This window comes from Cydia strobilella, chromosome 3 (assembly GCF_947568885.1).
Source record: "Cydia strobilella chromosome 3, ilCydStro3.1, whole genome shotgun sequence".
Classification (NCBI taxonomy): Eukaryota; Metazoa; Arthropoda; class Insecta; order Lepidoptera; family Tortricidae; genus Cydia; species Cydia strobilella.
Window position 1 is genome coordinate 9,131,357 of NC_086043.1, and position 25,894 is coordinate 9,157,250.

General features: G+C 35.4%; 2 protein-coding genes across 3 annotated transcripts in view; both read right to left on the minus strand.

The window, feature by feature from the left end:
• LOC134755738 (cuticlin-4) overlaps nucleotides 1–23,556 on the minus strand; it is a 53,754-nt gene extending 30,198 nt beyond the window's left edge. The window contains exons 1-2 of one of the 2 annotated variants that reach the window (XM_063692286.1): nucleotides 23,404–23,556; nucleotides 6,168–6,220 (exon numbers count right to left, since the gene is read on the minus strand). The gene's annotated coding sequence lies outside the window, so the exon portion shown is untranslated. Of the gene's footprint in view, nucleotides 1–6,167; nucleotides 6,221–23,389 lie in introns of both variants that reach the window. The other variant, XM_063692285.1, reaches the window with a different exon arrangement.
• Nucleotides 16,798–17,169, minus strand: LOC134756207 (uncharacterized). The gene has a single exon (XM_063693036.1). The coding sequence runs from the start codon at nucleotides 17,167–17,169 to the stop codon at nucleotides 16,798–16,800; it is 372 nt and encodes a 123-aa protein (XP_063549106.1).
• Nucleotides 23,557–25,894: the final 2,338 nt, after the last annotated feature.

Below are 25,894 nucleotides of genomic sequence, written 5' to 3' on the forward strand. Positions count from 1 at the left end.
TTACATTGTACAAGTAGCTACCCAGTAGTCAGCCTGTGGCTGACCATTGGACATTGACATCGTGGAACTCAGAACCCACTAATCAGCCGTTAAAATGCGATGGCTGGGCACTGGGTACTTAAAGGCTGTCTATTGGTACACAGGGGGCTGATTATTGGCAAAAACGCACTTTCATTATATTTAACGAAATATTTCTAAAAGCAACGTTTAAAAACGTTTTATTCCCCACAAAACTTGAACTATATGAAATTCTTGAACAGTAAAAACTAATAATTCTTATAGGTCAATTAGTAAGCAAATCAAACGATTTTGAACATAAAAATTTCGTAAAAAGGCTGACTACTGGTGCCTTTACCCTACAATCTATCAAAATCGTGCAGTAGACCATTTCGTGAAAAGCTTCAAAGGTAAAGAAAAGAAAACCACTTAGTAAAAGGAATGAGCACATAAATATTTGTCTGTCCAGAATCCATGCGTTTGCGCCGGTGACCCAGTGCGGGAGCCAAGCCGGGCCCGCCGTGCATGGATAATTTCTTGACGTGTGAATCCCTTAGTTATCCGGGCTTTCGTGAATCACTTGCCTATGCCTACACGTTTATGGACTTTAAACGCGGCCTTACTGATTTTTTAATTTATTTAAAAAAAGTTTTAAACTAGCTTTTACAATGCACAATTAATTAATTAATGGATATGAATGATTATCTTTATTGATCCTTGTAGACTTTCAAATCTTAATAAAAGATTCTTAACACTGATCATTTTCATAATATATTATTTAAAAAAATGTTTAATTCAGATTTCAAAATCCATGTTGTGTTAGTCTGTTTACATTGAGACTTAAAAACTAGATGTTAGTAGTTAGTAGGAACATGTATAATTATGGACTTCCCAGAAAAGTTAATACTTACATACATACATAGGTATTGGTATTTCTTTAAAGCGCCTGCTTGTTGAAAATAACAGCTGACAATTTTATTCCTTTCACAATTTCGTCGGCATAACTAATTGCTCATCAACGTTCTTATCTCGACGATCTATAATAGCAGGGGAGGCGACGATGCTAATAAATGTGTAGTAACTCGAGCGTCGTAGACCTATTGAATTGAAATCGAAAGATTAGATGATAGGAAGAAAAAAATGTTATATAATATTTTCTTTTTTAGCGAGCAGGAAAGCGTCTACAGATTTTTTAATATGTAAAAAAACCACCATGTGGAGTTACTCGAGCGCGTCAGATATTGGTAGTGTCAGTTGCGCAACATATCTCTTTTAACAAGGGTATGTTAATCTGTCGGTTTACATAGGCAGGGTGGTCATACGGAAGGGTAGAAAATTTGGAACAAAATAATAATAAATAACTTGCATTATTCCCTTCAAAATAAAATAAAATCGAACGCGCTCGAGTAAGTCAAGGTCGCGATTTTTTTACAATTTTGTGACCCTGCCACTCACTTACGGAGCGCTAAAATCGACAAATTATTGAAATGGGCACAATTTAACAAGTAATTAATCCACCATATCTTAATCTGACGCGCTCGAGTATTTCAAGGTGGATATTTTTTTTACTATTCTGACGGGATGTCCTTGACTCCTTGCTCGGTGTCAAGGACGCATACTTGGTGGAGTTACTCAACGGGATGCAAGGTATCCCCTATATCTTAATCTGACGCGCTCGAGTGACTCCAAAAATCCCCTCTTGGGCTCCCCGACCATAACTAACAAAATCCGGGATCTATTTGTTCCCCATGACCCCCGGAATCCAAGGCTTCATGGCGGCTGCGTTCGCGGCGGAAGAGAAAGTCGGCCCACTGTCTCAAGGACGAGGGCGTCGCTCCCTCGTTGCGCAACAATCGTGATATAATTGATGCGCCAAGCCACGTGGACTACAATGCGGATGCCGATTGAGCCATCGGCGTACTAAATACGGATGCGGTGCTTTTGAGACGCTGACGCGATCAGCGCGGATTGAACGCGAGATATATTCTCAGACATATTTGTTGAGCAGTAAGCCTCTACCCGTAAAAAATGTATAGGTACTTAGTTGCCAGAAAACTTTTTCAAACCGTATATTTTTCATGCTTTCCAAGACCTTCTCATATGGAAACTTTTTGGGTTTTTTGATTTAGAAAGTGGCAGAAAGTGCTGGAAATGAAAGTTGTATTGCAAAATTAGACAGTTCAGCCATGACATCGCCAAAAAATTTATAAAAAAAATCTATTTATAATAGTTTTGAAAAAAAAAAACGTCAAATATCAAAATATGTTGGACGTTGCCAGGTTCGGCGTAAATAAAAAGATACGCCGCGATCGCCGCGTAATGAAAAGACGTCCAGTATTTTGGACGTTGCCGAGTATACAGTACTTTATGTGCATAAGGTTTTATTAGTCGACTTAATTCATGTTGTTTTTAATAAATATAGAATTATTGCATTTTTTAATTAGAAATACACTTATTGATAATGTCAACTTATGTAATGAATTGAAGTAAAACCTATTATTTTTATATTTTTGTTGTTTCTATAATAACTTCATAGCTCGTAGGTGGTAAAATTTTACCAGTCAGTGGCGTCATTATAGGTATTTAACATTAAATCAAACTTAGCGGGATATCATAGGATGCAGTAACATCTGAGAAATGGTTTTTACAATAATGCATGCGCTTTTATCAAAATTTTCGTACAAAAAATCAATTGAAATCGGGTCTGTCTGTTGATGAAAGAACAGCAAAAAAATCCGTAAAAAATATTCTTTTTTATCGATTTAGTTCATTAAGTTGTAATACAGTAAGTAATGACTTTTTAAAACGTTTTAAAATACCTAACATCCCTTTGTTCAATTTATTTACCACAAAAACTACAAGAATATATAATAATTTTACTCTTTGCATACTTAGCAACGTCCAACATGCTGGACTTAGAAAAAGTGCCGTGTAATCGACTAAGGGCGAAATACTGGACATTAAGTGTGTTTTAATTTTTTAAGTGTGTTTTACCCATAAATACAACACATTTTTATGTAAATCATAGTGCTACGTAAGAAATAGTTAGTAACCTATTATATGTTTTAATGCTGCATAATACTGTCATATAAAAAAATATTGAAATATGGGAAAATGACAGTCTGTCGGATGCTTCCTTGCAAGTTCTGCGTTCTATACTTCTGTAGGACTTTGAGAAAAATATATATTATGTTTACACTGGTTCCCAATATTTTTTTATTTAATTAAAAATAACATATTCACTACTCACTTACGCTACCAGGAAAGTATCGCTAATATCGCTATGCATTAATATTTGGAGCAGTTTTTTTTTTCTTGGGATGTCCACTTGTCCAGTATAGTGAACTTTATCGATTTAAGGGTTGGACGATGGCACCGATCTTTTTGATTCAGTCATCAAACGCCTATTCATGGCTTTCTCTCTAATTTTTCCGATTGAGACCTGAGATGCCTACACGAGTTCACGCTTTAACTGATCATCAAATACGATGATGAGAATCGAACATCAATTGCGTCAGAGTTGAATGATCACGAAATAAGACGTAGTTATGCATTGTAACAGACATCATCTTTCTCTGTTGTTATCTTGTAAATGGGAGTTAAATACCCTTCAAAAATTTTAAATTTTAGAATGAAGGGAGGAAGATTTCAATTTTTAGTTATTTAGGTAGCAAATACTAATTTAATTGGATTGGAATGACATGCATTCTGTAGAGTATTGTGAATTTAGGTGATATGTAAGCTTTTTCAAAACGTTTGTGAATTAATTTGTTTGGTTTAGTAGGGGAGATCGTGGCTAAAAGTGCCTGGGGTAAGTTGTTCCGATGAGAATAGGAACGCAAGTAAACAAAGGAGCGATTTGTATGTAATTTGTCGCGAAAGGTTGGGATAGGTACCTACTATGTCATTGCAGGAGCCGTTTTAGTTTTGTTTCCATTATGATAGAATAGTAGTTACGGAAAACAATGACGGCACAACCTACCCCAGACATTTATTTTTACGTTTATTTTATTTTATTAACTGTACACAAAAATAATCAAGTATTTTGATGAATTGCAAAACTATCAAAGTTCTCTGTATTAAATCATTGCCGAAAACAATATGTGACGTCCAATGGCTAAAGGTACCTTATGGAGGGTATGGAGTGATGCATATCCCAGTAATCTACAATAAATAAGCTATCGATAACACAAAAGATCGACTTCCTATGTTGTGTAGTTACGGAAATATTATTTTTAGAAAATAATGTTGTAATATGAGCAACTTTACGATAGAGACATTTTAAGTTTAGCCACCTAAAAAACTATCTATCTTTTAGTTCTGACAATGAGAGACAATTACACCTCTACATAATTCTAGATATTTTGTTTGTATGTTTGTGTTTTTATTTTAATATTATTATTATAGTTTTTTTGTAATTCGACATTAAGGGACACATCTCTAAGTAGTTAATTGTAATACTTTAGTTGATATTTGCAGTTTGCAGCAAAACGGAACCCTTAAAGGATCACTCGTGCGTCTGTCTGTCTATCTGTCCGTCTGTCACAGCCTATTTTCTCCGAAACTACTGGACCAATTAAGTTGAAATTTGGTATACATATGTAAGTTTGTGACCCAAAGACGGACATGTAACGTAAACACATTAATTTTAAACATGGGGCCACTTTTGTGGGTTAATGAGAAAATTAAAAAATAAAGGTTTTCAAACTATATCGTGTTACATATCAAATGAAAGAGCTCATTGTGAGAATCTCAAATATATATTTTTTATAATTTTAGGATAAACAGTTTAGAAGTTATTTAAGAAAATATGCAAAAAATGAGCATTCCCCCCTTTATCTCCGAAACTACTGGGTCTAAAATTTTCAAAAAAAACACACAAAATAGATCTTTACCTATAGATCACAGGAAAACCTATTAGAAATGTGCAGTCAAGCGTGAGTCGGACTTAATTATTAAGTTTTTAATCCAACCCCTACGGGTTTATTAAAGACATTTCACGCACGTTTCACATTAAAAATTTTTAAATTGTGTAATGTACGGAACTCTTGGAACGCGAGTCCGACTCGTACTTGGCCGGTTTTTTTTATGATGATTGAAATTTCATGTTGACTTGTAAAGATGCCCTTGTGGCCTATTTGCTGAATAAATGTTGAAGTTTGACGTTTGAATGACTTCGTATGTCTAATAAAAAACACATAGGTACAGTTTATTTTTGTAAGTTTACATTAACACCGTACGATGAAAAAAAAATTGGTTATGGTTATGGCGCTTGTTTGGTTGCAGTTAACACGCTCCTCTGCTCGCTTCGCTCGTCGTCCCACCTATCTTGACCCTATCACATGACCACACGTTATTATATTAATACACATTTAGCCAATTGAATTTATTTGGCGAATGAAATATTTTCCAAACGTTGTATGTCTTAATTATAATGTAATGTATTTGCTTAACAATAATTCTATTATGTAAAACGTATTACATATTATATTAATTAAATAGTTGTGCCGTTCTCGAGAACCTTCTCAATTTACTATGGAGAATATTCTCGAGCGAGAACATTTCCCTTACAAAAAGGAGAACGTTCTCGAGAACGGCACAACTCTATATCAGCTCGAAAATAAGAAATGAATTCATTATATAAATCGAATTTATCGACTAAAAGGATATAATTTGAATAACATATGTAGGTAAATGTTAATGTGTAACGTATCAAACTCGTAACCACAACATGTAATGTAGCAAAAACAAAGCGGAGGCTGGGAAGGTCATGGTCCTTCGGTACTTTCACTCGCGCAGCGCGGGCGCCGCCGCCGCCGCGTTGCGTAACTCACAGATCGCGGAGAAAGCCGATACACATTTCGGTAAGAATAATTAACCGTGCAAACCAGGTATATCAATCTAATGGCTGCCTTCCGTTCCACACTTACACAACGTTACATGCTAAACGACCATGTTATGTAATTTACTAAAATTCTAAATTAAGTACGTAGTTGAATAAAATGTTCACTAATTTGTGACCGATGTGATCGCTTTCTAAGTATATTTATTTATTTAATTTTTATTTCACAAAAGAAAATACAATCGTACATAAGGCGGACTTATTTATTAATTATATTGATCATTTATATATGAACAATAAGGTAAATTAAATAGTAATGGGTACTTACAAAATTGCTTATCTTAGCGGCATATATTCGTGATGTCCTGTGAGCTCTATAACCTGTAACAGAAACATACAGATAGTCATTAACCGGTAGGTACATTAATCTTTGCTAAGCCTCATTATGATTAACAAATCACATACATTTATTAATAAACATAATATAAGACATATTACTATCCAAGAATTTTTAAAGAGATAAAACAACACCAATTGGTCATGGTGATGGTACTTCGCGTAACCTACTCCCTCTTTTCTACGGTACATGAATAAAACAAAACAACTTCGTCCCCATTACAGCCTCTGCATTGTCCACACGTACTCGCAAATAGTACGACATCGAAAACAATATACAGTTTATTGGCATAGTGCCTACTTTTTTTTACAAGCCTCAATACAATGTATTACCTACCTGTAACTAAGCGATTGACTTCAAGTCAACCATTAGGTAAGTATCTATTACATATTGTGAAATAAAAAAAAAACATTTAGACATTGTTACATGTACAGTCAACGTCAAAAATACGTTTACGTTTTTCGCCTTTTTGCAAAGGAGTAAGGTGCAAAAGTGTAAACATATGTTTGACCTCGACTGCACACATACACTGCATTTTGATGGTTAAAATTGATGCTTGTTTGTATCATTAAAGTAATGTATTTTTCACCTCAGCAGCTCGAACAAGCCTATTTTCGTCACTCCCTAGAGTGAGGAAAGTGCGACTTTCCTCACTCCAAGGAGTGAAACAAAGTAGCTTTTTAATTTAGTGAAGGCCATGAACTGCCACTACTTTTATTACAATTTGTCTGTATTATTCTGTGTAATTCGAAATACATTTTACCCTTTAATATGTTCTCACTACTGAGGTGAAAATTGTGTGCAACACGAGAGCAAAGTTATTTTACATCTCGTGTTTTTGAGTCCCTCGCTACGCTCAAGATTGTAACTTAGAATCTTTCGTTTTCTCGGGACTCAAAATAAACACTCGCAAGAAAAACAAACTTTCCTCTCTTGTTGTACAAATAACTATATTCTATCGAAGCGAGAAAATAATGACAACAAATGCCTCCCTTCTATTTATATATTTAAGTGAATTGCAAAAAAGAATTACACAGTTAAAGGACCTGTAATTAGTCTAAAGTTAATTAATTCCATTGTGTTAACGATAATTAAGCCATTTCTATTTAAGTTATATGCATGGAAGTGTTTTTGCATATGCTATAGACATATGTGTATGAATTAAGTACAATAAATACAATACAATTTACATGGTTGATTTCGTAACATAAATTAATTAATTAACTTAAGACTAATCTTAATCACAGTTTCTTAACTACGCTTGTAAGTGAAAATGTTTTGCAATTTACTTGAATTATAGCCGTTATTGTGTAAGATCTTTACAAAATTAACCATTCAAATTGTCAAGGTATTCATAAGGTTTAGAGTAATACAAATTAGCCGGATATATTCTGATCCGCGTCCCCCATGACAACTATTGTTTCGCAAGTTGATGTGTCATAATAGATAAGATACCTATTAAGTAACCGTAGTAATGTGACAGAGGTGTCGCGCAGAATAGTGAAATCGTCCTTGGAACAATGGGGCCGCAGACAATGCGTTTTCCTGATAAGTCTACTCGCGCTGGCGCTCTGCATAATTGCGGAAACTAGAAGTGAAAGTTATATTATAAGATAATGAAAATTTTACCGCCAGCAGCGCCTAATCTTGACATCTTTTAAGTGTTTTTAGAGAACAGCGACGTTATAAAACATGGCCGTTATTTTTAGGGTTCCCTACCCAAAGGGTAAAAACTGGACCCTATTACTAAGACTCCGCTGTCTGTCTGTCTGTCCGTCTGTCACCAGGCTGTATCTCATGAACCGTGATAGCTACTGACCGCGCGCCAACTCCGTGTATTCGGAGGGCGAGGAAGTGGGAGGGTGTGCGCCGCGCCCGTACGTACAAAATGACACCACTGTCATGACGCCCAACATTCCTAACATTTCTCAGCCGTGCACAGAATTCGCGCTACTAATAACAGAATAAAATAAATATTTAAGTGGGGCTCCCATACAACAAACGTGATATTTTTTGCCGTTTTTTGCGTAATGGTACGGAACCCTTCGTGCGCGATTTCGACTCGCACTTGGCCGGTTTTTTGTTGATGGTATAATTGTTTTTTGGTGGCTGCTACAACCTTTTGTTCTTCTAAGTACAATCATTTATTTACGTACTACGTAGATACATCTTGATTATTTGACATTAAACGTGCCGAATAGCATGTCAGCCTATAACTATCTTATTTATATGCTCAATCACAAACATTTATCATAAATATGGTATATTAATGACAGAGTCTAATAATGGCATGATCAAAAACCAATCATAATTATTCTTTAATTATGCATGCATTTTATTACGAATACTGGGGCTATACTATAACCATGAAAATGTAGGACGACCTAGTTGAGCTCCAAATGTAAATCAAGTCTTTATACGAACCACCAATAATTAAGTAAGTCCGGATTAGGTGGATGTAAGAATGTGAATTGCTCGAAGCCTGGACAGTAGCTCGTGTACTTACACTCGTAATGCAAGATGAAAGTGGTGAAATCTCGAAACGATCTGCGAGAAATCGTACCCATAAATAATGCACTAGTTCGGCTTAGCAAGCCCTACGTCGCGCTGACTAGTTATACCGGCGCGATAGGCCCATTCAGATCTAGAGATGATAAGCCGAATAGCTCTGTGGAGATAGGTAACTAGTTGATCATTGATATCTTAACTACTTTGTCATGTCACCTCTTTATAAATTACTGAGATATATCGAGAACTGGTCTCGTAATACAACCAACACCCTAACAATATCTGGATATACTTAACTATTAGGGTGTTGCTTATTTCGTCGATGTTAAAATTTATAATATTCCGCTTAATTTATTTTCTTTCACTAAAAATCAAATGTGGATTTTTTTCAGAATTTTCAATTACGTTTTAGGGGTCGCTACAGAATTTTGAAAATCAGGACCCTTCATACAATATGTGTTTTAATTATTTATTTTTTCTCGTTTTTTCTTTATGGGACGAGTCAGGGTGTATTAATGTGCAGTTTAACATAAAATTAAATCAAATCATAAGGAATCAGGAATAAAAATTAACCTACTATTGAATAACATATTAATAGGTAGCTTCCATATACCTTGACTTACTGTCTCGCTTTAAAAAAAACGTATGAAGTATCCAAATTTTCAAAATTCGGTAGCGATCCCTAAAACGTTATTATAAATTCTGAAAAAATCCACATTTGTTTTTAGTGAAAGAGAATAAATTAAGCGGGTGAGACATAGACAAGTTTTAACTTCGACGAAAAGCAACACCCTAGTAACTTATTTAGGAACAAAGGGAATCATTCTTATTAAAAAATATCTAATAATCAAAGGCACTCATTCTTATTAAAAAATATCTAAAAAATATCTAATATTTGTCTAAAAGACAAATAGATGCTGATAAGCAATATTAATGTGTCAACCCACAAAAACTCAAAAATGAGATTTTTAATGCCATATTGTAGCTGGTCCGCTCGACTTCATTTTGCAAAAATGACCTTAGTGATTTGAAATTTATAAATATACCAAAAGAAGGAAAAAAGGTTAACACAAATCCGTTAACACGTGTTGTCTGTTTTGCATTAATGCGTTTAGTACCTTAACTTATTACAGTAATGGGGAGAACACATACTAAAATTTTAATAATGTCTTAAGAGAGGTTAACTCATTATTGCGGAAATCACATTCCATTAGTTCTGTTTTACCAGAAGCGCTTTGAGGTAAGTGTTGCTAAAAACTGTGTTTATAATATGTAATTTTTTCGAATTTTGTGCACAGATCTGTAAATTTTTGCAGACTTCAAGTAGTAAATACTAATGCTGATCGAAATAAAGTATTTATAAAGCGTTTAATAAACTAGTTTTTACGGGTTTTATTATTGAAATACCGCAAATTGCTGTAGTTTTTCACAGCAATTCATTTTAAATACCTAGTTTAACAATTTCAATGTATGTACATTCGTAAAATAATGTTATTTTTGTAATTATAATGATTTATAACAACTAGTTAGATAATGATTCACATTCTTGCAAATCGAAAAAAATATCATATCAATGCATTATGAGGCTTGATTGATTATTGCAAAACAAAATTTATATTAAGTTAGTATTAAACAACAACACTTTATATGCTATAATATGTTGATTATAAGTTCAAAGGCACATTTACACAATTAGCAAAACTGTGTTAAGTATATTGACACGTTCTTGAGAAAGTTTCACGTCATTATTCAATTCGCAATAAACAAAAAGGGGATTATTACGACAAATCTAAAGTTATTTCGAATATTATAATTATAAATCACTAGTGTTCATTGTATTTAAACGGACAAATACAACAGTTTAAACAAAATCTTAAATTTTTAAAACAAACACTCAAAACCCACGAAAAAATCTTTAGACGCCATTTTCTCAAAATGGTGCTTATGTTGGTTAACACATTATTGCTTATCAGCATCCAAATAATACAGAAAAAGTGTTTATATTTTTGTTAATAAGAGAGCAGCTGATACATTTCGCGTTTTTATGATCGAACAACCAGTTCTTACTTACTATGCGGCTGGTGCTTAGTGCTTACAGCTCAACATAATGACTACACTTGATCGTTCTGCTGTGCTGTGGAGTAAACTCATACACCGTGACACAAACTTCGCATCATAATTGGATCACAATAATTTGATACTTTCTCCAATCCGACGCTAAAATATTCATAAAATTTACACACACGCATGATGTCCACAATTCATTTTCGACTAATTAATACTTTCGGTTTCTTATAACTTATTATGAGTTTGAAACTATTACTCATAATGCGTCTTTTAATTATTACAATCTCGCGTGTAGGACAGCCTAGTTCGCACAAGAGCCATCTTTGGAGCTGAGCGGAATGTGGATACATTTGTGAGTGATAGCGTCTGTCGAGCATGACGTATGACTGGTCTCGACCACTCAGAGAATAAGCTCTCAAACGTTTCTCGACTTGTTGTGTGTAGCTTTCAAGTGTCGCCGATAGTGCAACAAAAGTGAAATCGTTAATTTTCCCCGGACGACTGCATCGTATCGTGATTGGGAGCTCATGAGGGCGCTATCGGCAAAGCTGGGAGAGTTGTGCGGCTAATTCAACGCGGGCGCAGCATACGGGCGCGGCTAGTTTGTTACACGCGCGACAATCTATTTATCACTCGCCAATAACGTAGTTAACGTGATATACAGTGGCACTTTCTCTTGTTATGCCAGTGAACAGGAAGTACCAAAAGTAGATTGACACATAACAACATTCTAAGGGCTTGTACTTTATACCATTATTAAGGGCCCCGGCAAGCTCGATTCTCCATACATTATCCGCTCTCATTTTAACACGAGTAGCTAGTTTGCTCCGAAACTGTACTTTCAATAGGATAAGGTATATCTATGTCTGTAATTAGTTTATGTAGCTTCAGATACCATAGTCAAAAAAATACAGCGAATTTAAGTTCTTCATATAAAACTTGTTTTTGCTCTGTTTCGTTTGTTTTATAAACTGGACTTGGAGCTATACAATGTAAACTAATTATAGACCTAGACATACCTCATTTCATTGTATGTGCAAAGTTTCATTACAATCCGACACATAGTTTTAAAATGAGAACGAAACTATTAATAATAATGTTTGGGGGGGGGGTCTCTCACCTTTTTTTTATATCTACATCAGTAAAGCTACTAGGCCATGTTTGGTAACGTTTTCGTATAAATCAGGGATGCCGAATTCATTTATTTATTTATTTAAACTTTATTGCACATAAAAAGTGTACAACAGACGGACTTAATGCCATTATAGGCATTCTCTACCAGTCAACCATAGGGCTAAACAGAAAAGCGTCAAGGTGGATGCACTGAAAAAAACAAAAAAAAAAATTTGAGCGAAGTAAAACTTCTAAATGAATAATATAATATTATGTTTAATTACATATGTAATTATATGTTATATGTATGTTATTATGTTTATGAAAGTGACACCATTCCGAAGTAAAAACACAAAGAATATGAAAAAACTACTTTTTTTAAAATTCCTCTTCACCCTTAAACCGCTGAACCAATTCAGTTTAAATTTGGTATAAAGATAGTTTGAGTCCCAGGGAAGAACATAGGATAGTTTTTATCCCAAAAGTCATCCCTTAAGGGTGCGAAAAGGGAGGTGGAAATTTGTATGGGCATTCAATAACCGCTGAACCGACAGATAAAATTTGGTATAGAGATAGTTTGAGTCCCAGGGAAAAAGGATAGTGATAAATAGGATAGTCTTTATCCCAAAAAAATCCTTTAAAAGTGAAAAGGATGGTGTAGAATTGTATTGTTGTAACTTGACTTAGAACCTAAACTTGTAACGTGAGACACTTCATTCGGTTTTTGTCTGTCTGATTTAATTTCTTGTCTTATAATTACTTATATAACAATTCAAGTCTTGGAGACCTTTTACACCTCTAAGAATAATTTGATGATCTTTTTTTTAAAATTATTATACATATTTTATCTCTGACACCTGGAGACTTTTACATCTCTAAACAATTTTAGTAATTGCCTGTTCTTTGTATATTTTTATTAGTTTTCTTTTTTTTGTGTAATTCGACATTTAGACTGGATACATCTCTGACAAAGTATCTAATATTTTATTGATTCCATATTTGTAATTGTTTTTTATAAATTTTGGTTTTGTATTGCTTGTAAAAATTGACATGTAAAAGTGCCCCTGTGGCCTATTTGCTGAATAAATGTTAGATGTTTGAAAAATCTGGGTGGCTCCAATTCTTATATACATCTTAAGAACACATAGATTAATTCTGCCAAAGGAAATCTTTTGTTCATTGAACGCCGTATTTGACCTTTTTGTAGCCTGAGCACACTCAACTATATGAAACACAATATTAGTACAACTATTCAATATGTCAATTAAAATTAGTAAATTAAATAACCTATTAGGGCAAAACATGTTTTGCCTTTCCATGTTAGGGAAACCACAATTAGGGTGTATGAACTTTAGGACATTATACCAAAAAGTATTAGGTAAAGCAAAAATAGGAAAAAAACTTTACGAATCCCGATATAGACCTATTAAAATTATACAGACTAATTCAACCTACAATTCTAATTATACATATAATCATTTCACCTTGGAACGATCAGATAGATACCAAAACTATACTAAAATTAATTTAATTTTTTGCCTATGGGTAGGTACTTTGCTAGATTCCACCGCTTCATACAACCATTTTTGTTTTTCCGTGTCAGTAACAACTCTCATGCGAATTTAAATTAATTTATAGCTATTTTAGTAATTTAGTTTAATAATCCGGGGTTAAAATGAATGGCTATGTGACAAATCGATTACAGCCAAACACACATTTTAACGGCGCCAGAGGGCATGTCGAGCTGATCAAAACAATCATGAGTGGAAAGTTGACTTTTCTTCGCACAACCGCATTCCGTCGTGTATGCTCCATGAGACCACTGATAAAATGTTACGTCACTTTCTATAGTTTCTATATTTAGAATAAAGGCGACATCTACTCACTACGGACTATCTACTGGAAATTTGCCATGAATTTTACTATCTTCTTTAAATGCATGCAAAAAAATTCCGTTTCCAAGATATGGTTTCGCGGTGATTTTTCAGTACGTTGCAGCTTGCAGCAGATATCAAGCGAACCACAACGCACTTGACCGTGTTTACCCACAGCAGATAATATTGCTTGACTTATTTCCCAAGCAAAAGAAAAGAAAGCTCCACTTCCGAATGGTGCCTCCTCGAGACAATACCGCGATGCCATCGCAGATAGTTCCGACAACACTCATTTCACACCTTATTGTCAACGCAGTAATTAAGATAAAACTTAGTCTTGCTCGTTTTGGTGAGATCAAGCGTCCGATACAACATGGCTCTACTTTTACAAGACGGAATGTTGAAAATCATGACAGGTAATTAAGCAAGACTGAAATCAAACCTTAATTTAGTTAAAGATTGGCGAAACGATAATTTGTATCAGAAAGCAAGCTGCTTTTATTTCTTGTAATAAAGTATACCTATCATAAAACTCTTAAATTTCATAATGATATTATGATAAAGAAATCACGACTGCTTTCTTGGTCTAGATACTAAAAACCTTAGGGCTCAATCTACTTTTTAATCGTCCAGTTAATTCGCCCCGACAGAATCATGACTTAGCGTGACGTGACAAGATACCGTGTGTCCGTATGTCCGTTAGTGAAAATGTATAAGGGTCGGTTGCACCAAATTGATTGTCATCGTTAAAGAGTTCGCTAAATTTTGTTGTATGGAAAGTTTCATAGTAAACCGCCGCGGCGCGCCGGGTGACGTTGATCGGTCTGTCAAGTGCGGATGGTGCAATTGGCACTAAGTATGAGAAAAGAAGACACAACACGGATAGCTGTGTTGTGTCTTGATGGTGAGTCGAATAAGTCCCTTGGTCAAGTCAAAGCAGTCGCCGACAAAACAGCGCTCTTCAAGAACCTCAGATATCTCTCAAGCGAATATATTCATCAACACCTTACAATCAAGTCGATCAGCATCATTACTGATGTTATTATAAAGAACCTACTCCTAAATGGTGGAATAGAATCGCTCGCAGAGCTGTCGGTGTAGGGTTAACTTGTTTTCACTCAAAGATCGTAAATACGTCAATCGTTCACTTAAAGCGATATTTTTCGTTCCAATTTACTTATGCGCTGGCTCAATTAAGTGCTGTTTATGTCGACAGGAGCGACGGAACCAGTGCTAGCTAACTAACCCGCTTCCTATGCCACTCTGTATACGCGTACAAAATTATCTTGATATTTATTCAATACGAGAGACTGATCCAGTTTCTTAAGCTAAACGAAATGATACGATTTATTGTTGCGACCTCCATGTTAAACATCAGGTTTTACGTTGCGGGTCTTTCGTTTTCACAAACCAAAAAAAAGCAAATAGGCATTGGAACATCTCATTCAAGTGCCATTCAGATTACAGGTATAGCATGACATGTGGTATAGTGATAACAATGGGATAATTTGCAGAGGGTGTGCGTTAATCAGGTGTTATTGAAGGAGCCGCGCCTCGCCTCGGCTGACACACTGACTCGCTTTCCTCTGCGAGGCGCGCCCATGATGTCGAGTCAGTGCCAACGGAGATGCCTCCTGGCTTTAGCCTGGAATGTTATTGTTATTTAGATATAATTTAAGAATATTAATCCTTATTTTGGTTATATGTAAGAAACTAAATTATTGTTCCATAAACAAAGATAAAACTGTGCATAGAAGTTAGTAATCTGGCCCCGTAGACAACATGCCAATCGCTAACGCTACGTAGCGAACGAAACGCAACTGTCACTGTCACACTAATATGGAAGAGTGATAGAGAGACACAAGGCGATTCGATGGCGAAGCGATAGCGATTGTCACCTTGGCTAGGCCAGCTGGGGGCCTAGCCAAGTTGACAATAGTTGATAGAAAACGCCAATCGAAACTTGAATAATATAAGGAAACAGTAAGGTGATTCTTCGTAGCTTCTGTCATCCCGATACATTTTTTTCCTTTTCGTTTGACGTTTATCGATGTACGATTGATAACTCGGGTAGGCTCACTGATCGAACGTATTTTATTCGCGATATTATTTACTAGTAATTAAGCAATAAATCTAAGCCCTTCCATTCAAAGAGCTTCCTATAAAATGTATCTTATCTGCCAATACCATTATAAACAAAACACGTTTCTTTATTAAGTACCAGAATAATAGGCAGCCAATTTGCGGTGCGAGTTTTTTAAGATTTAACTCGTGTTAGCGGAAATTAAAACTGGACATGCTCATTAATGCTTTCACCGCGGGGTTTCCGTTACATTCGAAAATATCTTGTAAACATTAAATCTACTTTACAACCGTACGTAGGGGAGATCAAGGAGAATTGACACATTTTACTTTTTCCGTCATAACTGTTGTATTAGAAGCTAGATTTACCAAGTCTGTATCATCTGATAGCAAATTTCATAACCATTTACCACCTAAAACAGTAACACCATATTGTACTTGGAACTATTTAAAAACATTTGTTTTCTGCATCAATCCGATCTGTTTCAACTCTCCTAATACCGAGGTAACTTGAAACAGGTCATAAAACATTTTCACCGGTAACCGCCAGCTCGATTTAGAATTTTAGTTTTCAATTTCGTCTTTTAGCTGATTAAAATTTTAAAAAGAACAATATGCTGCTTCGTCAATATTTTTGTTGTGTAAACTAAGTAGTTGTTAGTGACTGAAGCATTATGCCACGTATTTTTCAATAACCTTTCTATTGGAAACCAAAGTGCTAAAATTTTATATCATATTCTATAAAAAGATGATGTTGTAGGGTGAACATTTTTGTCGTATAATATTTTAGTGTGCCCTAAAATAAAGCTTAATATATTTACCTTTTTACAATTAAATTAATATATTCAGTGCCATCGCGAGCTACGCGCTACGAGCGTAGCTGATCATCATCATCATCTTAGCCTTTATCCCATATCCTAGGGTTTGGGGTCGGCTCTCCGTATCATTTTGCGCCATTCTTCTCTGTTTTGCGTCATGTCAGGGCTTGCGCCTATCGTCCTCAAATCTTTCGACACTGTGCTCATCCATGTCGTAGGGGGGCGGCCTCTGCCCCTTCTACTTTCAGGAATGTCATTTAGGGCTCTCTTAGTCATGTGGTGGTCGTCTCTTCGCATCACGTGGCCGAACCAGCGCAGTCGGCTCTCGCACATTTTTTCGGCAATAGGTGCAACCTTGAACGTTCCACGGATATGGTTATTCCGGACCCTGTCCATCAGCGTCACTCCTCTTGCCCATCTGAGCATGCGCATTTCTGTGCAGTGCATTACGTGCTCTTCCTTCTTACGCATTGGCCTGCATTCTGCACCATACAGAAGCGCCGGACGTATATACATCTCTTTTGTAGACGTTACCTTTTACTTGGATCGGCATTCGAGCATCACACAGCACCCCTGTTAACGCTCTCCATTTTTGCCAACCTGCCTGGATCCTGTTTTCTATGTCTGCCTGGGTGTTCAAGTCACTTGTTATTATCGACCCAAGGTATTTGAATTTGGTAACTTTATTGATGGGGATATTATCTACTAGTGGTGATGGTCGCGGCATGGTTATTGCGGAATTAGCTACGAGCGTAGCTGATAACACGGAAAAACTCGTATGTAGCTAAAAGCGCCTACGAACAGAACCCGCCTAGCGGGTCGCTGACAGTGAATATGTTAACAAATATATGTAAATTGTATCTAGTTATAAAAAGCTCGCTCGGAAGGAATGTTTAAAATAAAATGAAAACGGGTCGGTTTTAAAGAATTTCTTATTATTTTAACATCTTTACCTTTAGATCCTAAATATTTTAAAAACACAGTCAGTTTTGTTCTATTCGTATAAATATGTAATTAATTAAATATATCCAATGTAGGCAGGTACTTGTTATCATCATCATCACCATTACTTTGGCAAAATAGTATATTGTAAAGTTTATTGAAAGATAAAAAGTCAGATAAAAACCCACGGACCAGAAACCCCATAACATATTCAAATAACCGTTAAGGTAATTTTACGGCTTGTCAGGCTCCAGGTTTATCAGCTGCATCACGCTAAGAGAGAAAGTGTCAATTAATAAGTTATAATGTATTACGTATACCAACTAAATGAGCGAGTGAGTAAAAGTGACCCTATAAAAATATTTTCGTACAAGCCGGCTTGAAGCACCCGCTATCTAAATAAAAATAAATCTGACCTCAATCCAGTTGTTTACTTTCTCGCTTAACTTAGTAAAATCAATATAGCGAATACAGAATGCAATTTGCGCATAACATTACAATGATCTTCGCATAATGCAAATAACAAATATCATGGTTTAAATTGGTGTTTGTGACTTAAAATTGTGAAGACATTTTATTTAGGTGCTTGTCATCTAAATAGCTTTAGCCTCTTAAAGGATGACTCACGTTAGACCGGGCCGTGTCCGGGTCGGAGCTTCCGGCGCTTACTTTTATATGACATGACAGGTGATCACGTGGTGCTTTCCATAGAAAACGAAGCGCCGGAAGCTCCGGCCCGGACACGGCCCGGTCTAACGTGAGTCATCCTTTACTTTACAATGTGCAATACAATACAATACAAATACTCAATACAAATATATTTCTTGACCTTATCTTATGTTAATACCAAATGTTTTAGATATAATTCAATTTTAATAGAAAGAGAAAATACTTTTCACCACACCAGCTGGTAAAGGATCTCTTGATTGTTCAAAAACTGATGAGAAAGTTGCATTTTATCCACATGTGTGGCAAAGTAATCAAATGCAAATTTTGACTTGTTTTCTTATGTTTGCTGGTAGAATTGACTTTTAAATGATGATTTTGAATGATACATATTTAATAACATTCATTTTGAATTGATTTGGTTTGATTTTGTTTGATATTTTACAGTTACTATTTTAGTATTTTCCTTGCCTTGTGTGTGAAAATTTTTGTGTTTAACTCGGTATGTAAGTTTGTTTAACCCTCCTGCCTTGAAACCCTCGCAACACTCAAGATTACACTTTTCGGTTCCAATTTTGAAATCTTTCGCTTGCTCGGGCCTCAATACCACGAAACACACACGAAAGGGAACAACTTTTGCCCCCTCGTAAAACACAACAATATATTAATAATATACAAATAAACAGACCAACAATAATATATTAATCAAAATATCTCGGCGACATCGCCGATAGATAACACGAAGCTGGTAATAAATTACCGATGCTTTAATAGTTATTTGTTATACAAGGGTGCAAAGTTGTATTTTACCCGCGAGTGTGGAATTAAAACACGAGCAAGCGAAAGGATTCTATAGTAACCACGAGCGAAGCGAGTGGTTCAACTATAGAATCCTGAGCGTAGCGAGTGTTTTAACACACGAGAAGTAAAATACATTTGCACCCGTGTGTAACACAAAACTTTTCCCCTAACTATAGCGAGGTAAGTGCAACATCCACAGGCGTTAGATAATCTTCATCACTGGAATTACTCATTTTTTTACAATAATACGATATTATAACAGAAAACTCTGGAAGTTGTGTATTTTTACGTGTCGGAGTCGGTGAGAAAATTTTTGTTGACAATGTTGACATTTCTGACGATGCTTTTTGAAATTGCATCGACTCAACTTGTGCGTTCAGAATTACATTCAACATCATTTAAAAAAACAAATGTTTCTTATGGAATTTAAGGTTTATGACTTAAAATCATTGAATAAAGCTAAATTTGGAATTGTTATTAAATTCTCAAACCATTTGTTAAATGATAAATAATATCGAACGAACCATTATTATGAGCGTTTTACGTTTTGTTATCTGTCAAAAGCTACTTAAACACGCTCCATCCAAGGTCAAATTACTTTACCCACTAGTGGATAAAATGCGTTTTTCCCCGCTTGTATTAAAGGATAAAAGACGGCTTTCCGAGCTAGTGAGGGGAAAAACAATTGATTAGACTATACTGTATCGAGTAGCTGTCTCATAAAATTACAAATAATGTATGCTAATTTATTTTGGTTTCAACGCGCTACATTTTAGCAAATACTCAATGTAGTCATTTTCGAGGTGACATAAACTTTCACGACGACATTTTCTCGAATTACCGTTTTGACATTATCATAACATTGAGCTTTGAGAGTTTCCAAGGTAAACCCAAACTATAATGTTTACACATCCGTAGTTTCAATTGTTAAACCTAAAGGTGACTTTGGGATGGCCCATCTGAGGCTGCATTACTGTCAATTTCCTTAAAAAAAATAAGTGATGGGTTGAACGTTCTAATCGTGGCAGTACCTAATAAATACGCGAGTGACCCGTTCTGTCTCACGGAAGTTTTGTTTGTCTATATGTTCGCGATAAACTCAAAAACTCGCAATAAACTCAAAAACTATTGAACGGATTCTCATGCGGTTTCCACCTATCAATAGAGTGATTCTTGAAGAAGGTTTAGGTGTATAGTTTAACTCGTGCGAAGTCGGGGCGAGTCATTAATACATCGTATAAAGTACGAATTAATCAAAATAATCACTATTTATCTCTACGTCATCTAAAAAAACTATATATCCGAAATTTACTCGATTTTTAATATTTTGGAGATATTTATTAATTATTATTTAATGCGTACGTATAACTAACCACAACTATTTTGATGTCGATTACATTTGGTTGACAATATGCCAGTATCAGAAGTAGCGGATCAGACTACGCGTCAAAAGTCTCTACTTTTCTAATAATTAAAAGACACATTTTAAACGAAAACTGTATAGATATATCTTTCTTTGGAAAAGTATTAGAGGGTGGCAGATACTTTTGGCGGGTTGTTTCATCCGATAAAATATATGTCGACTTTACGTGCTTGAAAACAACCAGTCGTAGATAAAAGCATGAAAACTTTTTGCATAAACTCAAAATCGACATTACAACTTCAACTGAAATTAAATTATTATCTTTTGCAAGATGCATTGCGTTGCATGTTGCACAACTCATAAACAATCCCTCAAGATGGCAGGTCGCAGTGCGTGACGTCCACTTACAAAATCCAAAGGCATCCAAACAATGGAATGGGAAGCCCGCCAGAACGTGGATTTCGTAACACCGCCACCAGCAATAACGTGCGCCTGTTGTACTCACCACATCCGCCCAAGATAAGGTTAAGCTGAAACACTACCTTACATAGTTAGCTACCTACATTTTGTAGGTCGCTTTCGATTTTACTTAATTTGCAAAATGCTAAATGCTTGAGATCTCATACATACCTATTGTACCAATTTAGTTAGTTATTCGATGTAAAATGTAATTAATAGACAACTGTTATTGGCCATCTGTTATGTAAGCATTCATATGTAAAACTTTTATTTACGGCTGTTGTCCTAAATCAATTTGTCGTTTGTATCTCAATCATCAGATCAGAGATAAAAATTTATCTTGAAGTTTTGAGTTTATTTATTTTAACAAATAATAGAATAGTTTTAGATTGTTGTATACTTAGTTGTTTTGGAATTGGCTTTGTATTTTCAGAATCAGAATCAGAATCAGAAACATTTATTGTTCAAACTGTGTAGGTACAAGAAATATAGCTAGGTACATTTTTTTATGGGTATCAACAGTTTTACCCTTTTCGGGCATACAATTTTGTCTTTTGTATGATTATTAATAATTACACTCTCCTTTGTATTAAGTTTAGTGGTTTAGTGTAAACATGTATTTCTCAGGAGGTGATTATTATTGTAATCTTTTGAGAAATAAATATCTTAAACCTAAACCTTATGTCTTATATACCATTCGTTTTATAGTCTATATGTACATGTTGTATTGAATATACATTTTATGTATGGATTATTGTGTACAGTGTTCTTATGAACTTGTATACTTAGCCATTTTTACACCATGACTGGTACTTATGATTAAAAAGAATAAAGTGAAATTTAATGTAACTTTGGATTAAAGCGTGTGGCTGGTTAAGAAAGTCTGCCGAAGCCCACTGTTCACCGGACTTCCTGTGCCACCCCATACCCCATGTATGTATTAAGTAACACTTTTTGGGGAATCGTGTGATGCGCAACGGTGAAAACACGCACGCACCACCTTTGCATTTAACAAGGATTTTGTTGTATACACGCGTACACTAGTAAAGCCCAAGCTTTCCTATGGTACTCAGTGATATGGAAATGATGACGAGAGGATGTTAAGTATGATACTTATGTGCAATTTTTAATCGAAGCACAGTCAAAGCGCTTGGATAGATTAATACTTGTTGCTTATAAAACATCCAGTAACTATAAACCTTGATAAGTTATTAAAACTTTATGGATAATAAATAATTTTCTACTACGTGCTATTCAAATAGATATGGCTAGTTGACTATTATTTCAGCACAAGTAAATATATCTAAGCATTAAGAGTAACCCCTGCAGGTAAACCTATAAAATGCGAGGTGTGTGACGGCTGACCTACTTTCCACCGGCTGTTATACCACATGTCGCTTCTTCGGGCAAACCTTTACTGGCAAGCAGTATTAATCCTATCCAACCACTGAATAAGTGTCATATTCCCGTAAAATACGCGTGCAAAAAGCCGACAGTAGTGAAATACGGTGAGCAAATGCAAATGCATTTCAAACAGCGATATCCGCGCGAAAGATAATTTTGGTTGTGCAAGTGAAAGTAAAATTATGCAACTTTCTACCACCGGGCGCCCCGGTGCTCGGTCGGGTTTGACATTTAATTACGCTGATATAGATATTCGTTATGAATAAATCTAATGAGATATTTATTCCTTGGTTTTATTTATTTATAACTTTATTGCACAAAATACTAAAATAATATACAAGTAGCGGACTGCCTTATGGCATTCTCTGCCAGTTCAGTTTTTTTATCTTTACAGACAAAAGATAATTATTCAGACTAGAAGTGAGACCATTTTAGTTGGTGAGTTACTATATAATTTAGATTTCACGCCATTGTCATTAAAGTTTATTTCACTGTTTAATATATAGAAATGCTGTAAATACAATATGTAAAAAGTACATATAAGTAAATATTCTAATCAATATCATTCCTACAATTAAGATCAAACCTTCGAAACGAATCTAAACTAAATTGTTTAGGCTAGGTACGTAACGTTAGTGATAGGCTACTACCTATTAGTATTAGTTAGAAAGCAGACGTGCAAATTATTAAGTAACATCCTTTTTGAAGGTAGTTAATAGTAACACAGTAAAGTTCGTAGGATCTTGACGCATGTGACGTCATTGCGTGTTAATAGAAAATGAAATATAGCCCTTCAGGTAGTTATTTCACCTATAAAACACACTATAAAAATTACCAACGGTAATTTGAAAAAAACTGACTAAATATGCGCCTTGGCTGCGAAATTTTGTTTCCTTTTGCAGTTCCCTTTCCGATCTCTTTGACAATTTTATTTGTTTTTTTTTATTATTAATTATCAACTAAATGTTTTGAAATACATAGTAATCTAAAAATAACCATTTCCATTTAGTAAATCCGCTTTTTCACACTCACACACAAATTCACAATGAACCACACAAATCCAAATCTACCTTTTGGCAGCAGGCAGATCCAGGCGGGAACAGTTTCAGGATAACACTCGCTACCGATCACTGCTCCAGTTCACACACACTGATCCAATGTCACAGTCTTATCACTTTCGTTTGCGCGGGCGTCACGGGGCGCGCGCGCTGCGTGGTGCGAGTACACTGGTCGCGGGCGCGGCGTCACCTGCGTTATATACGCGAGAAAGTTCGCCGCTGCGGATGCTATCCCGGATCGCCGCGGATATGGAGTCCTTTGATGTCATCAATGTCATCATCGTGGGCAGAAGTTTTGTAATAGAGAGATTTGTTGACGCAGATTTTAATGAGCGTTTTGTTGAATCGTTTGGCTGCATGCGGCTAGTTAACGAACGCGTGTCTGAACCTATTACGCTCCGTGGTCTTGTAATAAGTAGTCAATATGATTTATTTTTCTAATTTGTTGATTTAGAAAAATACTTCAAATTTTATATTAACGGAAAAAATGGAAAAAGTTACACTTCCGGCAGGATTTGAACAGTATCGCTCGCAGACGTATCTGCATGTGAAAAAATTGATTTTAGAAAAATACTTGTTATCTCCAAAATTTTTATATTATGTTAATATTAGGATCAAGGTGAATTTTACTAAGATGGACCACAGGCTGTTTTCGCATTTCCGCTCATTAAAATACAAGGTTCAGCGACGATGGGAACAATCGCAAATTTTTAAATAACTCCTTTTAATTAAGCAGCAAGTAGCAACTTGGTATACGTATCAAACCTATAATTTACCTATTCGGCAGGTATATTTGCAGTTATTTTTTATTACTGTCGATTTACACAAAAGCGCATATTTCGGAAATCAGAGGAGGAAATGGGGTTTTGTGTCGTCTAGTGGGCGGTATATAATAGTTTTGTGTTACACACGGGTGCAAATGTATTTTACTTCTCGTGTGCTCGCTTCGCTCGTGGTTAAACTATAGAATCCTTTCGCTTGCTCGTGTTTCAATTCCACACTCGCGGGTAAAATACATTTGCACCCGTGTGTAACACAAAACTTTTCACCTCACTATAGCGAGGAAAGTGCAACATCCACAGGCGTTAGATCATCTTCATCACTGAAATCACTAATTTTTTTACGATATTATAACAGAAAACTCTGGAAGTTGTGTATTTTTACGCGAGTCGGTGAGAAAATTGCATCGACTTAACTTAACTTGTGCGTTCAGAATTATATTTAACATCATTATAAAAAAACAAACGTTTCTTATGGAATTTTAAGGTTTATGACTTAAAATCATTAAATAAAGCTAAATTTGATATTTTTTATTAGATTCTCAAATCATTTATTTAATGATAATTAATATCGGACGAACCATTATCATGAGCGTTTTACGTTTTGTTATCTGTCAAGCTACTTATACACGCTCCATCCAAGGACAAATTACTTTCCGCAATAGTGGATAAAACGCGTTTTCCCCGCTTGTTTTGAAGGTTAAAAGACAACTTTCCGAGCTAGTGAGGCGAAAAAACACTTCCCACAACCCAGGGTAACATTAATAATAAAGATAACCTTACTTTTAAATTGTTCCAAATACTGTTTTACTATCGGTGTGTAGGTAATGTAATGTACCTTATCTTAATTTACCTACTTAGGCAGATTTTTTAAATTGCGGTAAATTGCCTATTTCCCATTTTTCGTCAAAATCTGCCCTCTACCACAGTCATATCGCCGACGAAAGTTCTCATGATTAATATATTTCTAACATGTAGGAATGATAAATAAATACAAGACCTCAAAGATACAATTTTTCTTTTTTTAACTTCCGAAATGAGAAAAAAATGTACCAATAGATTCCTTACATTTTATAGCAACTATAATTGTATACATAAACGCAATATTTCACCATCAAAATCTCAATTTTCTTGTTTTCCATGCTTCAAGACGGCTTGATCGTGAATCGTGACGTCGCGATCAAGTAGCAACCCTTTAGTAGGTATACTACATATAAGGGGCTTTTCGCGTGTATTAGAGTACGATTGACTGTCGGACTCCTCAAAGCTAACCTGATCAATTAAACCCATATTTGCCCATTCGACCCACTGGAAAAACTCGCTCCTAAAATAGTAGAAGAGAGAAACTGTAACCTCGAGAGCTGAAAGCAAAAACTATTTCTGGACATATATTGTATGGGTTAATAAAAAATTGTCATATTTTAGGGAAATGTCGGGATTTTTTTTTAAGAACTGCGTATTAATAATTTTTGGTTTGACCTCTAGTATGCGTGTGCCAAACGGCTAAACTGTACATCCATTTGTGGTTTTTTTTTGCGTACACCTTCCACTAATTTGGACGATGGTACGAGCAAATAGATAGACAAATTTTAGACTTCGGCGTTGAACGGATAATCATGCACAGGTGTGGTATGTGGTAGTTTGTACCCCCTGTGGCGCCGTCAGGTAGTCTATGTGCATACAGGGAAACTTAATTTAGGTACAGAACAGACGTATAAGTGGCT